The sequence below is a fragment of the Electrophorus electricus genome, chromosome 23 (assembly GCF_041902795.1).
Source record: "Electrophorus electricus isolate QZ-2024a chromosome 23, ASM4190279v1, whole genome shotgun sequence".
NCBI lineage: Eukaryota > Metazoa > Chordata > Actinopteri > Gymnotiformes > Gymnotidae > Electrophorus > Electrophorus electricus.
In genome coordinates, this window is record NC_137519.1 from 14,682,452 (window position 1) to 14,697,500 (window position 15,049).

Genomic DNA, 15,049 nt, shown 5'->3' on the forward strand with positions numbered 1-15,049 from the left:
AAGCTGAATTAAGTAATAACATTTTGTGAAAAACAAAAGAATGAAGAGAAAGCTAGAGAGGGAGGGTTCACACAACTCAGTGACTTGTTCAGACGCAAGGAAATATGACTAGAGGCTTTAATAGCGGACAGACTGAATTCCACAAACAGGTGGGGGGGGGGGGGGAGAGAGAGAGAGAGAGAGAGAGAGACACACTTACCCTTGCAGGGTTCCACTAGAGCCACAGAACTCTGCAACACTCAGTAAATCCAAAGGTTTCAGCCTTTAACACAGCACGAACTCACCGCACCCCAAGAACATCTTACAGCAGCTGCTGTCACCACACGGTTTTTCTTTCCAGAGGCTTTTATCTGTGTGTGTGAGAAAATAACACACTTAGAGGACTTCTAGGACACATGCACAGACACTCACACATACACTCCAACTCCACACTGGGAATGTCAGTGGGGTTGTTGGCTCATCCTAAGAATGCTCCTCCCCCTCTCTTTCTAACCAATCACGTATCCAAATCGCTGCCTCTTTCTCCCAGGGTTTAAACCTCCGCCCTCTCTTACCAAACGTGACTGTCGGAGTATGCGATACTCCTATCTGATGTGATCCTATCCAAGTGCTCACTCACTATTGCCAGTGCCTTTCAGCCAAGGAAACATTTACATTCCCTCCAGTCACTGGTCTTTGAAAATATCTACTAAAGAACACACCTGGTAATGTTGCTATTACTGCAACAGTCCTGCACGCTTACACCCAGGATGGGTGGAGGGCCACAGCACGTTAAAATAGTGGAGGGAAAAAAAGTGATACTGATGACTGAATGAGCTTATGACTTACAGACTTGATATTTAAGGAATATCATATGAGAGGGAGTGCTACTATGTCAGTATGGCCTCGAGAGTGATATTTCTTTTATATAATAGTAGTAAGCAACAACAGATGATGATGATTTTGTTGTTTCTTCAATAATTTGTCTGACTCCAACAGCATAAAGTTTCATAACTGCAATACAAACAATTTCCTAACTTACCATTTATTGTGCAAATAAAGAGTCTGTTTGAGTTGCTTTGGTGGCATGTGTAATCCTGATGAGTTAACAGCAAAGTTTGTTGCGAGCCAAGATCATTAATGCAATTAACAGTTAATAGAAAACACTTGTACAGCAGAGTGATACATTTATAGTTCCAAGTCCCAGTGCTATTATACTCTACATCAGCCTTCATAAAATGTCTCGTCTAATTATATTACTTTGTTTTTTTTCCAAGCTAGAACAAAGCAAAAAGCTTTTTAAAAATTTATTTATTTTTTGGTTCAGATTCCATAATACACAAAATGTCAAACAAGGGTTTTACAAATTCAAAGTCTGCATTATTTTATATATCTCTGGTCGAATTTGTAAGACGCGTACAATTTTTAGAGAAAACATGACACATCTGTTATTTTTCAGTATGTTTCAACTTAAACTATTATGGACAGCATAATCACAGATAGCACAGTCATTAAACAAGCCATGACAGTAAAGAAAATAATGAAAAACTGCTGTTAAAACGTTTGCATATCGGTACGATGCATTTACATTGGTCCAGCACGATGATGGACGTGACTGCATATCTCCTCTTCAACTGTCCACGAGGGTGTGAACGTTCCCCACGTTATCCAATCAAAATTCAATTACATAAACTAAACTAGCAAGGGGAACAGGCAAAATCAGCAATGAGAAAGACAAAGTAAGAAATAAATAACACTAGGCATGCTTAGAAATTCTAGAGGCAATACTTCACAATGAATGAGTGCTTGAAACAGTCTTATATACATCAATCTCTCTGAACACAGAGGTGAATTCAATACTCTGGTGATAACAATCTGATTGAACGTGCCTGATTGGCTGAGTTGTTGGATGGGTGAAGAACAGGCTGCTGGGTAGTGTAGTCCGGTAGAGAGTTGGGCTGTATGACAGTTGCATTGATCCCAGTCCCTATAATTTGGCAGGGATGGATCAAAAAGGACAGGGAATCCAGACACTGAAGTAATATCGTTTCCCTCCATGCTCCACCAGAACATTTAAAAACAGAATGAATCTTTCAAACACAGCACTGATGAAACTAACCATGCAAACAGCAGCTATCTTCTGATTGGACAGCCGCATCACGTTGGCTATATTCATTTACTAAAGTTCAGCTTGGCTCAACTTTGCATTGTGTTGTTGCACCGGACTAATGGAAACCATTCGTGTTTAACATTGTGTGTTGAATCAGTGACAGCCTGCAGTCTTTTTTGATGTGAATGAGGTCCTTTATGAGGCAAAGCTACCCAGTCCTCTTGTATAAATTCTTTGGTTTTCTATCATGAACTGCGTGTTTGAGGTCTCAATGTCAGAGTGGCTCAATGATGTTGAGGTCAGGAGACTGTGACGGTCACTCCAGAACGTCCACCATCTTCTGCTGCAGCCGCGGAAGAGATGACTTGACCTTGTGTTTTTGAATCGCTTTCATGCTGAAATGCCCAGTGTCCTGGCTGGTAGGGCCGGTCACAGTATAGATGGTGTGCATTACTTCATAGGCCTTTTTGTCTCCTTTCCACCCATATCATTTAGGGTTGTGACCATAAAGCTCAATTTTGGACTCATTACTCCAAATGATTTCAAGTCAGATGTTTAGAGACTTTTTATCCTGACACTTGTGTCTTGAAGACTTGAAGTCTCTCTTGGGCTAACTGACTGTGGCTTGGTATTAATAAAATGCATAATTTTCTACATCTTGGTCAGTTTTTCAACGGTAATGATATCCAAATCTTTGGACACCATTGTATAACCTTTTCTGGATTTATGAAGAACTACTTTTGCTCACAGATCCATTGATAGTTCTTTTGCTATCCCCATGCTTCAATAACCAACGTTATACACAAGGGTGTATCTCAACAGCTAAGAAACTCACTGGCTGTTTGAAATGGCCTACTACATACTGTGTACTGCACTCAGTACATACTGCATACTGGTACCCGCAGTAGTATACAGTATAGTAGACAGTATGCGACAAACGCAAACCATACTATAAGATCATGAAGGTTCCACCTACTTGTGAAAGATTATCTGCTACCATTGCATGTCGGATTGCAGTACATTACGAAGATAGCTCTGGCCACATGCTGGAATATTTGGTCAGAGTAGTATGTCATCTGGGTATCTTTTGCATGCTGGAAACATTTATCTTATGTCACATACTGAATACTAGTAGTATGTAAAAGGCCATTTCAAACACAGCCATTAACTATACACAGATATTAATTAAAATCAAACAAGGAACATAATTATGTGGATACTTATCCTTCATTGTCATCTCAACCTGTGTGTGTCAAACTGAGTGTATTTTATCAGCCCAAATATTCAGTTTATGAAATGTTTGAAATTAAAAATCTATGTGATTTCATTTATAGTCATGATTACTAAAGGATACACACAATTCCATGATGATAACTAACTTCACCTAACTAGTATCCCTAAATTAACTAACAGTGTTGTGCAGGATCACTCACAGTTTCCTAAAATGGAACACATCCCTCAAATCTTGCCAGTGGTATATAAACTTATGAGCACAACTATCTCTCTAATAGCTCTACTTATGAATGTAACACTGTTGGCCCGAGTGCCGCAGGGCACGGGGCAGAATGCACAGACTCTCTTGACAGTGAATGACGTTTATTAACATTAAACGTAGACAACATAGGTGGCACTCACATAAGACATCGACGGTGAACATGATTACACATTAACATTGAACGAAGAACACATACACATTAATGGTGAGTACACAGCTTAACATTATGGCTACAGCGATTTTTACAAAGATTGACTTGAACACATAAGTAGCGACATAGCTACTTATGCTACATAACTACAATGACCAAGAAGGGTGCACACACGGACAGGGGTTTAAATAGACAAACTAACACGTAATATTAAACCCTGTGCACATGTGTGCAATCCTGGGGGGGTGGGGGGGGGGGTGGTTACAAAACAGTACAGCTATGAATCCCCTTGCATGCAGCAGGCCATACCATGTGACATGTGGGGGGAGGAGCAGCCCGTGATAATGAACATTTTACAGCCTGTTAACATAAAAACTTCTATTGCATGATGCAGTTGTTAGTGAAGGCTCTAAATGCAACTGGTTTCCTAAATGCAACTGGTAATTATGTGAAGTTATATTTGCTATAAATATGAACAGTGCATATATAACAAATTCCACACCAAAACAAAAAATAATATAAAAACATACTCCAACATTTAATTTATATGACATGAATATGAACATGCTTCTTTCTATAATTTCCTCTCACCATTTAAAAAAATGTTGCTACTTCATGTTAAGTAGTGTTCTCTCAACAGCAGAGATAAATCAATTGTTTGCTTGTCTTGTCTAATCCCCCGGACAACATTTATGTCTTAGTGGTTTGGAGGGCTGGCGTGTTGTCTAGATGAACACCAATAGGGGGATCTGAGAGTATGTGTGAGGCCCAGATTAGCTCTTCCATATCACCTTGGACAGTCTGTAAACTGGTATTCACATTAGGAGATATCTGGTGAAGATTTAGTGGTCACTGATTGAGACTTCCTGGCTAGGTCTCTGTGGGCTATCTCAGAAGTAAATACTTCCAATAATCCTTATAAATCTGCTACACAGTCATCTGTTTCTTATGGCCTGATTTAAAGCGCTCTCTGTATCTGTATAGTAAATAGGGCTGAGGACAGGAAGGGTCATAACTAGAAAGGTAGGTCCCTGGGATATGGAGTCAGTAAAGTTATAACATATAGTTATAGTTAACAGGAAGTATAATGTAGACTGTTGTTCAGTTTATTTAGTAAATTTCAATAAACTAAAATTTCAGGAAGGTAACCATGTATTTAGCCAGTGCCATCTAACTTTTCACATTTCAGTTAGCATTTACCTTTATACTTTAAAACTTACTCAAGTAGCCAAAATATTTTTTATGTTTACACTGTATTTGATTCTAAAATATGATCATTAATCTATTAATTTGTATCATGAATATGAGAAGCAATTGTGAACTGATAAAATGAGGTAATACCACTAGTTTGAAAGGTATTTCTGTTCCACACAAAGTCTGACAAACAATCATGGGAACTGAAATTCCAAGTGAAGACAAGTTCATTCAGAGCAACAAAACCAACAGGATGACTGTACTTACCACAAATTTTTGACAGTGTACCAAAGTCAATGTACTGTGTTTAAGGGGTAATCAGAAATCAAAACACAACATTCCTAGTATAATTATAATTCTTCAGCTGTGTAACTCATTACAAAATCCAGAGCCGTCTAACTGTGCCAATGATGACTGCAGCTGCAGTAGCCTTGTCAGCCACTTTAATATTTTATAGTTCATAGCTTGGACATTTCACAGAAAGTACAAAGTTGGTCTACACAATAAAATGCCAAGTGCTGAAACAGCTAACATTTTTAATGTCCAGGTATAAACTTGGATAATTCGACTGATTCAGCATTGGGGATTTTGCTATGCAACCTAAGTCTGTCCCAAATGTCACAAACCAACTCTAACTCAAAACCTGTGACTTCAGCCCATCCTGGATCACACTAAAAAACAGCACAGAGAGACACCAGCACTGACCATATCTTCATTACAGTGAGAAATCAGTTAGTCTCCAAAGCATGGAGACCCTTTAACCCTTAGCACCCGCCCTGACAGCACACACAATGATGGGTACAGACACTCAGTGATGGCCAGATAAAAACTCTGAGATCATTAATGTCTATGAATATTAAAACACTATCAGAATACAACTATTCAATGCTATAGCGCTCTTGAATAATGAATGAACCTGGTCTCCTTGGACAAACACTGGGGGTAAAAAATCTTGATTGCTGTCAATAACACTGCCATAAAAAATAAGCCAGGCTGAGAGGCTGCATGCACTGCACAGTCTACCAGAGGGGAGGGGGGTACAAAAGCTAAAAAAAGCCTTTGGGCAGAGCATAGGCAAAATGGCTACTGAAGGAGAAACAAAGTTCACAATACAGTAAACAGGCAATGTTCAGCAACAACAGATGTGAATCAGAAATTGCCAATAGACCTCGCAAACTCCAATGACAAAAAGGGGTTGGAGATATACTGGTAATAAGCAGGTGGTAATTGGACAAAACCAGTGGTCCACAGTCCAGCCCCATCTGAATTTCAGATGGAATCTAGACTAGGAAGTGTTTGTGTTAAAGTCTTACTTCAAAGACTCACACCTACTGTGGGATGCACATTGTTGTCGTATGCTCCAAATCAGCTTACTCCGCCAACCTGTGACAAGAGCATCAAGCAGCATGTAATTAGTAAAAAACTAATTTTAAGAAGAATTTTAAGCAAATGCTTTGGTTTTCTAGCAAATTAGAAAAGTAAATACAATTAGAAAAGTACATAAGCTATATAGAACAGAATATAAGATATAATATTTCATATTCATATACATAAGCTATGTGATATATATCACACATATATATGTACACATATTTGTGTATACTATAAAACACAATATTAAAAATGGCCTGTATGATGAAGACAACTAAAGAAAAAAAAGAAAAGAAAAAACACTCTGCCAAGAAAAGCATTTTTGGCAACTAGGATTCCTCACTGCTGGAGCCACTATACGGTCATTAAACCGCTTTACAGGAGTTGAGCTGAATTCAGCACAAATGATTAATTACCCTTAACTCAATTTAAGGTTTTTACCCCATATATATGACTTACAACTGTAATTGTCCAAATTTAAAATGGTGCCCAGTAAATAAAAAATAAACATCTTATTATAAGGATAAGGTAGTATTTTATGAATATTAATCATGTTTATCAGACTAAACTTTTCTACATTTGAAAAATATATACCAGAGATTTAGCCAAAGATTTGCAAACCTAGCAGAGAAAGCATATTCACAAGCACAATAACAGGTAGAGAGAGGACCAGAGCTTTTTTGTCTTAGAAGAAGCAAGCCAGACACCTGAAGAAATCCCAAAGTGTCTCTCAGAATTGTCTGCTCCATTTCCAACCTAGCCCCACCACCAAACTGGCTCAACCTGAATGGTAAATGAAAAGGCTAAAAAACTAAAAGGTTGTTATAAAATCGCTGAACCTCAGTGAGCTGTTTGACTAAAGCCTTTTCATATGACTGATGCATGCACAGTCATGTAAAGAGCATAATCCTGTGCTATGTGTGTATCCTTGTCTGTCTAAGTCCTGGATTAGTAGCTTGCTGACTCTCCATAGCTCTCACAAGACAGGCGGGGAGAAACGTGTTGAGTAATAGTGAAAAACACACTTCCCTCCAGCATGCAGACACATGTAGAAATACAATCATTGTTGTAAAGTGTAAAATGGCAATTATCCTGACAGAAAATCCAAAAACAATCGCAACCAGCACTTCTAAATCACCCAGTGATGGCAATATAATATTGCTTCAAAAATATTTAAATTTTCCACAGTCAAAAAGTCATTGACTTCAGTGCTGGACTAGTCTGAAAGCTCCACCACTAGTCTGCTGAGACTTCAAGTCTCATTTCTTTCAGGTGGCCTCGGATTAAATGAGACACTTTAGCATTTAGGCCTGGGGGGGATTAAAAATAAATAAACAAAAACTACTCTTATTACTATGTGATTATGCACTTGCAGTATACTTGGAATAGACTCATGACACCCTCATCTCTGTTTTAACTGTGTGTGCTATCTAATAATGACAAAACATTTTAATGAGAGAGAAATGGTACCAAGATCAAATATGATAACCTTATACCATTGTCATATTATTTATAAGAATATATTTAGTGGTATTAACAGTAATATAAATGAAGTGACGAGAAGAAAGATTAGACCTTCTGTTCAGCAGCCAGTCTGAAACAAACATTTGTTTTTATTTTTCTAAATTGTTTTTTAATGTAGCTTTTATTAATTTTTCATTTTATTCTTTAAATTAACATAAGTATTCTATTTAATCAATCATAATTTACATCATATTTAATTTTAATAAACTGTTTTTAACTTTTTTTCTGGCAAATACTTTTTTGAGGTGATCTCAGTATGTAATAAGCTTTATCATCCTTCTGCGTATTCTATATTTTCTGTAAAGCACTTTGTAAAAAAAAAAGTTTAGCATTATTATTATTAAAAATTCCTGTTCTTGAGTCGACACCACCACTTGAGCAATCAACTATTTGTCAATCAACTACAATACAAACTGCCACTGAGTGACATTAGAAACTGCCCATTTATGGCAGGCCAAATGGAAAGAGGCAGAGCCGTGAAGAACACTGTACACTGCTCCACCCAAACCAGCCCCAATGTACTCTCTTCCACCTACCACCCTAAAGGAAAAGGCTTATTTTTGGTGTTTTGGTGAACTACTGGCAGGCCAGTCTGGCTCAAACAGCCACTCATCTCACTCTAATCATCTTAAACCAATACAGACATTTATACAAAATACTTTGGTTTCTTTCATTTTACAACAGGGCACACAATTATTCTGGACTGTATAAGAATAGAAAGATGACATTTGTCCAATAAACTTTGAGATGGCAGTATTGTAACCTCAACCTGCTGGTCACTCATTTAGGTCAAAACAGGTGATAATCTGTAATAACTAAACAGATAAGTAAACTGTACACTGATTAATAAAATCATGAAATTGAGCTGCACTGCTTACATGAACTCAGGGAATGACCCATTGTAGTTGTAACTGTCCTTACATTTATGTGTCATAAGGACTCTTAAGATGCACACAGGTTTAAATCTTCTTTGTTTAAGACCCCAAATTAAATTCTGTACCAAAATATCCATAAATGTAAGTAACTGCACTTTCATATTTGGCTGTTCGCTATCAGGAAACTGATATTTTAAATATGTTAACCCGAAAAGGCTGTTGGGACGTTGAGTGAAACTAACGTTTGTGCAGTCAACGTTACTCAGTACTAAAGGCCCTGACAAATCACAAATGGAAACTATTTACAATTTTTCTCTGTGCTGACTGGGTATGTTCCCTCCACCTTACATATCTTTTAGGTCAATCTGTCTCACTCAGCTTTTTTTTCTGACATTATTCTGTGCCCAATGAACTATAGGTCTGGCAATCCTAATAAGGTCAGAATATGCATTTAATTCAGCTGGTTCCCTGCTGCCTCTGTGAAAGGCCATTTTAAACCTTGTCTTACCTTCACAGAGGTTGTCATTTGGAGGGTCCTATAGTCTGACTAGCTATACTTCAGCTGCCAGATACAACACACAAATGCAACGGAAGAGAAAGGGCAGTGCACCTTAGACTGGACCAATTGCTCCCATATGAAGTCTGGTTGTGCTTTGCAGTAAAGTAACATTCAGTATGCAGCTAATTACCCTGAACTGCAAAGGTGAACCAGACTCAGCAGGAGGGTATAATTGTCCTAAAAAGGGCAGAACTGGGGGTGATACTAAACACTCAGCAGATTCCATAAAACATATTTAAATAAAGGGCTACCTATATGCACCTTTTTAAAAAACAGACAAAAAGGGAAGAGTTTAATTTTACATCGAGGCTTGGTGATAGCCTTTTTACAAACACACACAAGAAAATATAGATCCCACCTCTAACGCAAAAGGCATGTCCTCACAAAAACTGCACAATGACGCTTCCCTCAGGCAAAACGTTTAAAATGGTGAACTGTTAGAGCCACTTCTAACAGGAGCCTATATGAGCCACCATACTGTCACAGAAGAGTTAGCCATCTTACAGAGGAAATTTAAAGAAACTTGATATCCGCAGTCAACACCAATGCGAAAACATGACCAACTAGAATTAGCAGAGATATTTACAGCAAGGTTTCGTAAATGGCAGTGTACTAGGAGACTAGCCAGCTGTTTGTGGCCAGATGTGCTAGTTAGCTACAGTAGTTTATTTTTTCGTTCATGCGAGCATGGCAAACATTTGAATTTAACAAGCACAGCTAACACTAGCTAACAGACCTAACGGACCTAACCGTCAATTTAGCTAACGCTAGCTAGCTAACTAGTTAAGGTTACCTAAAAGGAAAGAAAGTGTAAACGTTACATTTTAATACATGTTAGTAATAATAATGATTAGCTGAAATATTATTATCATTTAGTTAACGCTAATACAATTTTACTATATTAAAAAAGTAGCTACAAATGTACTATTTACAAAAGATAGCGACCTGTACTAGTTAAACTAGTTTACCTAACCTAGCTTGCTAAAGTTAGCATGATAGGCAGACATCTTCACGAAGATGTAACCCAAGACAATTTAAGATTATGAAGAGAACACGGGACATGAACCGAGCATATTACCTTTTAAATTTGTCTTGTGCCTCCACATCCAGCGTTGAATTTCTCGAGTATTAAACAGTCCACCGCTGAGATACTCTTGTGAAGTCAGGTTAGATTGGTTAGATGTTCTCAGTCAATCTAACCTGAAGTCCGGTCGATTTCATTATTTTTATTCGACAAATAAAATTGTTTATGAAATAGATTGCTGAAATTGTTCGTCTCTGGTTAAGCGTTAGCTCAATGCACTGTGTGCATGGTAACTGATATGGACAAAATTTGGAGGGGTAATAGATTGGCCAGGAAATTGAGAATCAACATTTAAACCTAACTTTTGTTCCCTTACCAGTGAGCTCATTGTTGGCTGGGGTTTGTTGCAGGAGTTGAAGCAGCAAATGGCACATTAGCACATAAATACACTGAACCTCTGTGAGGAGCTGTGCTCTCTACCTGCCCCACTAGGACGTCACGGGTTCAGAGCAGGGAAGATCACTTCATTATTTACTAGTGTCCCTGACTGGGCCTCCGACACCTCTGAAGTGCAGGAGTGACCAGCTGCACCACCGGAGAGGCTCTTTTATGATGTAGGGAGAAAAGAAACAAAAATACATAAAGAGTGTGTGTGTGTGTGTGTACGTATAAACTGATTTTATTTATATATATATATATATATATATATATATATATATATATATATATATATATATATATATATGTATATATATATATATATATATATATATATATATATATATATATATATATATATGTGTATATATATATATATATATGTATATATATATAATGTATATATATATATATATATATATATATGTGTGTGTGTGTGTGTGTGTGTGTGTGTGTGTGTGTGTGTGTATATATATAATTTATTTTTACAGTACTGTAGAAATGAATTTGCAGTTACTTTAAGGAAGCTTTCTTCTCATTTAATTGCTGTCCTCCTTGACACTACCACCCACAGTTAACATTTGGCAAACAGATGAGTTGTCCAATTTCCATAAATCACAGAATAGGTAACAGAGCAGATCTTATGAAAACAAACATTTGCAATGTGTGAGGAAGGAACCTGCACATTCCTACTTCACTTGTGTGTGAATACAAAAATAGTAGCAATTTGAATTGTACGAATGATGTACGGACAAATATGATAAGGTTAAATGAGACAACACAGAATTTCTCTGTCTGACAGGCACAACAGATATTAGCAAGGCCCCTCCTTTAGCACGATTAGATCATTCTAAACGCACAACATCTACACACACATGGAACTCCACAAGAGAGAAAAACAAGTTAGCAGCTTAAACACAAACAACTCTGGGTTTTACATGGCTTTTGATCTTGAAGTGCAAATCATAAATTTTGCATAAAACACTGCTTTATATTAACAAGTGGTAGAGTTTCATACTAAAAGGGTAGTCTCATACACAGAAGTTTATTTAACTGTGGGGTCTCTTTGGCAGTCCATATGCAAAGCACAAAGGAGTCATGTTTTACTCCTATCAAATAGACAGAACTTGCCATAAAATAATACATTTTTTTGTACATGTTTATAGCTATACTACAATTTACTATGAGTATTACAGTGAAATGACCAATTTAGAATAATTTAAATTTAAGAATTTGCGCAACAAATCTGATATTTCATTAACCATGAAATATATGCAGTACTTTTTCAGTCCCCCAATACAACTATAATACTTAACAGAAATACAGTCATTCAAAAACATAGAAAGAGACAAAGTACATGAGCACATGTAAAGACATTCATTTTGTTCTCTCCTGTATGCTTTGGTCATTAAAACAATGAACTGTGGAAATTACAGTGTAATATAAGTTTCAAAAACTAAAGGTCTTCTTCAAAAGTACATAGAAAAGAAAAAGCAAAGGGTAAATAAATACAACCTAAAATAACTAAAAGACTACATTTTTGATAAACCAAAGGGGAAATGACAGCCCAGAGGAAGCTCTGTGCTTATCTTACAAATGCCAAACTAGCCTGCCCAGTTGGCCTCTGAGTAGAAGCGCAGATATTGTAGAAATTATCCATCAGCACTCAACTGCCCATGTGGTAAAGATATCATACTAATTTTATAAGGCATATCTACAGCTATGGCACCTTTGAGTGTGCAGTGTCTATCCAGAGCTCACAAGTGTTGTGTGGTGAGTAGATACAACAGCTGAGCTGTTAGAAGCCATGCCCGATATGAAATGAGAGAGCAAGGACTTGGAGATCGGTCACGTGGCGCTCTGTTCCTCACGTGGTGCCCTGCTCCTCACGTGGCGCTCTGTTCCTCACGTGGTGCTCTGCTCCTCAGAGTCTCCATGCAGAGCTGGAGGAGAATGGCCTGCTTTTTCAGCCAAGGCTCCTAACGAGAGTGCCAGTTTAGAATGAATGCCTCTTAGTCTCTGGCTTTTGTTTTGTCTTTGGATGGACGGGCAGAGTTTAACAATAAAGCGAAGCAGTTAAGTTCTGACCATTTAGCAGTTTGATAGACTGTCAAGACTTTTTTGAAAGTATTTTTGTAAGGTTTGGCTGGGTGGCTGGAACTTAAATAAAAGACATATTTGACAGGTGCACCCAAAGGGCCCTGACAATGTGGTCTAGACAGATATATTTTCAAAGTGCTAATATCTTGACATATGTTTCCAGTGATGTGTATAACACAGGGCATATATTTCAAACGAAAGAATATAAACATGGAACAATGTCAGAGGAACTGCCTACTAGGCATGGACATCACAGCTCATGCCAGTGGGCAGCCTACCTGTCCAAACTGTGGAGTCTTAACTTTCCTCCACATCAACGGTAATGTTTTTTAAGCGACATTATCAGGTGGAATATACTGTTATAAATCATGTGAAAGGGAAACAACTGATGCTATGAGTGGGCAGGGTGGTTTTGTGAAGCCCTGAAACAGACATAGAAAGAAGCACTGTAAGGTAGGGGAACTCCTCTACAGCTGTGTTGGTCCTCTGCTTTTGGGCTCCCTGGCTGAAGGTGGCGTTGTCACAAGACTCCTCAAATACATACGTGGATTCCTCCTCTTCCCTGGAATCTGTGTGGTAGACGATGGCGGTCTCATGGACGACATAAGAGGCTGCACTTCCTGCAGGTGCAGAGAGAGGGCACTCTCCTCCTCCTCTTTGCCCCCAGGGAACTGGAACTGGCGCGAGGTCAGAGGGGTCGGACCGGTCCCACTGCCTCCCTGTCCTGCTGCCGCCGGCCGCAGAGGTCCTCCCAGCCTGGAGAGGGCGCTGACGCGCGGGTGCTGGGGCTCCTGAGGAACCGGGGGGGAGGACAGGCTCTCCAGCGAGGAGATGCTCTGGTTCCAGGCCTGCTGCAGGTCGACTGGGATGATCTTAGTGGCCTCCACGGACACGCAGGGAGGCAGCACACCCACGCCCCCCTTCCAGGGCAGGTTCTTCTCTCCACAAGTGGGAGATGGAGGGGCAACAGAGGGGCTCTGACACACCTCCAGAGCAGCAGAGACTGTGGAGGAGTAAACCATATAAAAAAATTTAAAAAAAAAAACCCAGAAAAGGGAACAGAAGCATGCCTATCCTCTCATTTCACCCAACTCTCATCAGGCCTTAATATCATGTTGTTATTGGCAGGTCAAAGGTCATATAAATGCTCTACTGTCCTTCCCCATATACTGGAACCACTGTGGCATGACACCACGCCTCACTTCCTAATTCAATTACACTCTTTATGTCCTGTCAGCTCTGTCCATGTCTCTCTCTCTCTCACACACACGCATACACACACAAACACACAAACACACACACACACACACACACACACGTGTGTATTTATCTTGTCACTGGCTCCAGGAGAGGCCTTATTTCATCTCACTGTGTCCTAAACACTGTATGTGAATGTGACGACAACATAGATCCATTTGACTTGACTCATTTTAACCAACTCTGCCAGAGAATTCTCTACTTTCATGGCTGTGTTTTCAAACCCTTCTTCATCACCTGAACTGGGTCGCTCCTTTGGTGTTTCAGAGGTCTTACGGGCCACAAAGACGATCCCAACGTCCTCCTCTTTCTCTGAATGTTCTCCCATCTCCTCTTCAGACTCGAGTGGTACCACCACTGGGTCTGTAGGCACGCACATACAAACTTCATTACCCACGATGCATGCATAGATTCAATTCTTTACATTGCAGCCCACATTAAAATGACACCTTTACACTTTAATTTAATTTATTTAGAAATGTAGTCAAACATAGTTGGAGTTTGATTCTTGCAACAAAAATAATCAGAAATGGAACCTTCAGTAGGGACTACGGTTAAAAAAACATTAAATGAAGCCCCCATGGCCAACCTTTATCATGCCAGCTGACATTTCTCCGGGGTTTGTCATTGGCGTCTTGCTCTTTAGCATCTGAGCCTTTACGCTATGAGAAAAGGCATCATTATATATATGGATTATATATATAATCACTGTAAACTGAAAATGTATAGAAATTCTGTAACAATGACGTAAAATATTACATAAAAGCATACTGATCAACTGAAAAAAAAAACATTTCTTATCTTTCATTGAAATATCCAGAACAGGTATGGGCAGGCCCTGTCTTTACACAAGAATGGGGACAGAGAATTTATCATCTCTCCCTCCCTCTCCCTCTCTTTCTCTCTCTCTCCCTCCCTCTCCCTCTCTTTCTCCCTCTCTCTCCCTCTCTCTCCCTCTCTCTCTTTCTTTCT

The 15,049-nt window shown here is 38.8% G+C and overlaps 2 protein-coding genes across 2 annotated transcripts in view; both read right to left on the bottom strand.

Annotated features, from left to right (window-relative positions):
* Positions 1-424, bottom strand: part of plekhg4 (pleckstrin homology domain containing, family G (with RhoGef domain) member 4) — a 71,685-nt gene extending 71,261 nt beyond the window's left edge. Inside the window, exon 1 of the mRNA XM_081705904.1 lies at positions 200-424. The gene's annotated coding sequence lies outside the window, so the exon portion shown is untranslated. The remainder of the gene's footprint in view (positions 1-199) is intronic.
* A 10,828-nt stretch (positions 425-11,252) lies between these two features.
* The window catches only part of slc9a5 (solute carrier family 9 member A5), an 18,163-nt gene continuing 14,366 nt past the window's right edge, over positions 11,253-15,049 (bottom strand). The window contains exons 13-15 of the mRNA XM_081706208.1: positions 14,667-14,739; positions 14,315-14,440; positions 11,253-13,823 (exon numbers count right to left, since the gene is read on the bottom strand). Coding sequence (XP_081562334.1) covers positions 13,288-13,823; positions 14,315-14,440; positions 14,667-14,739 — 735 coding nt within the window. The 3' untranslated portion in view covers positions 11,253-13,287. The remainder of the gene's footprint in view (positions 13,824-14,314; positions 14,441-14,666; positions 14,740-15,049) is intronic.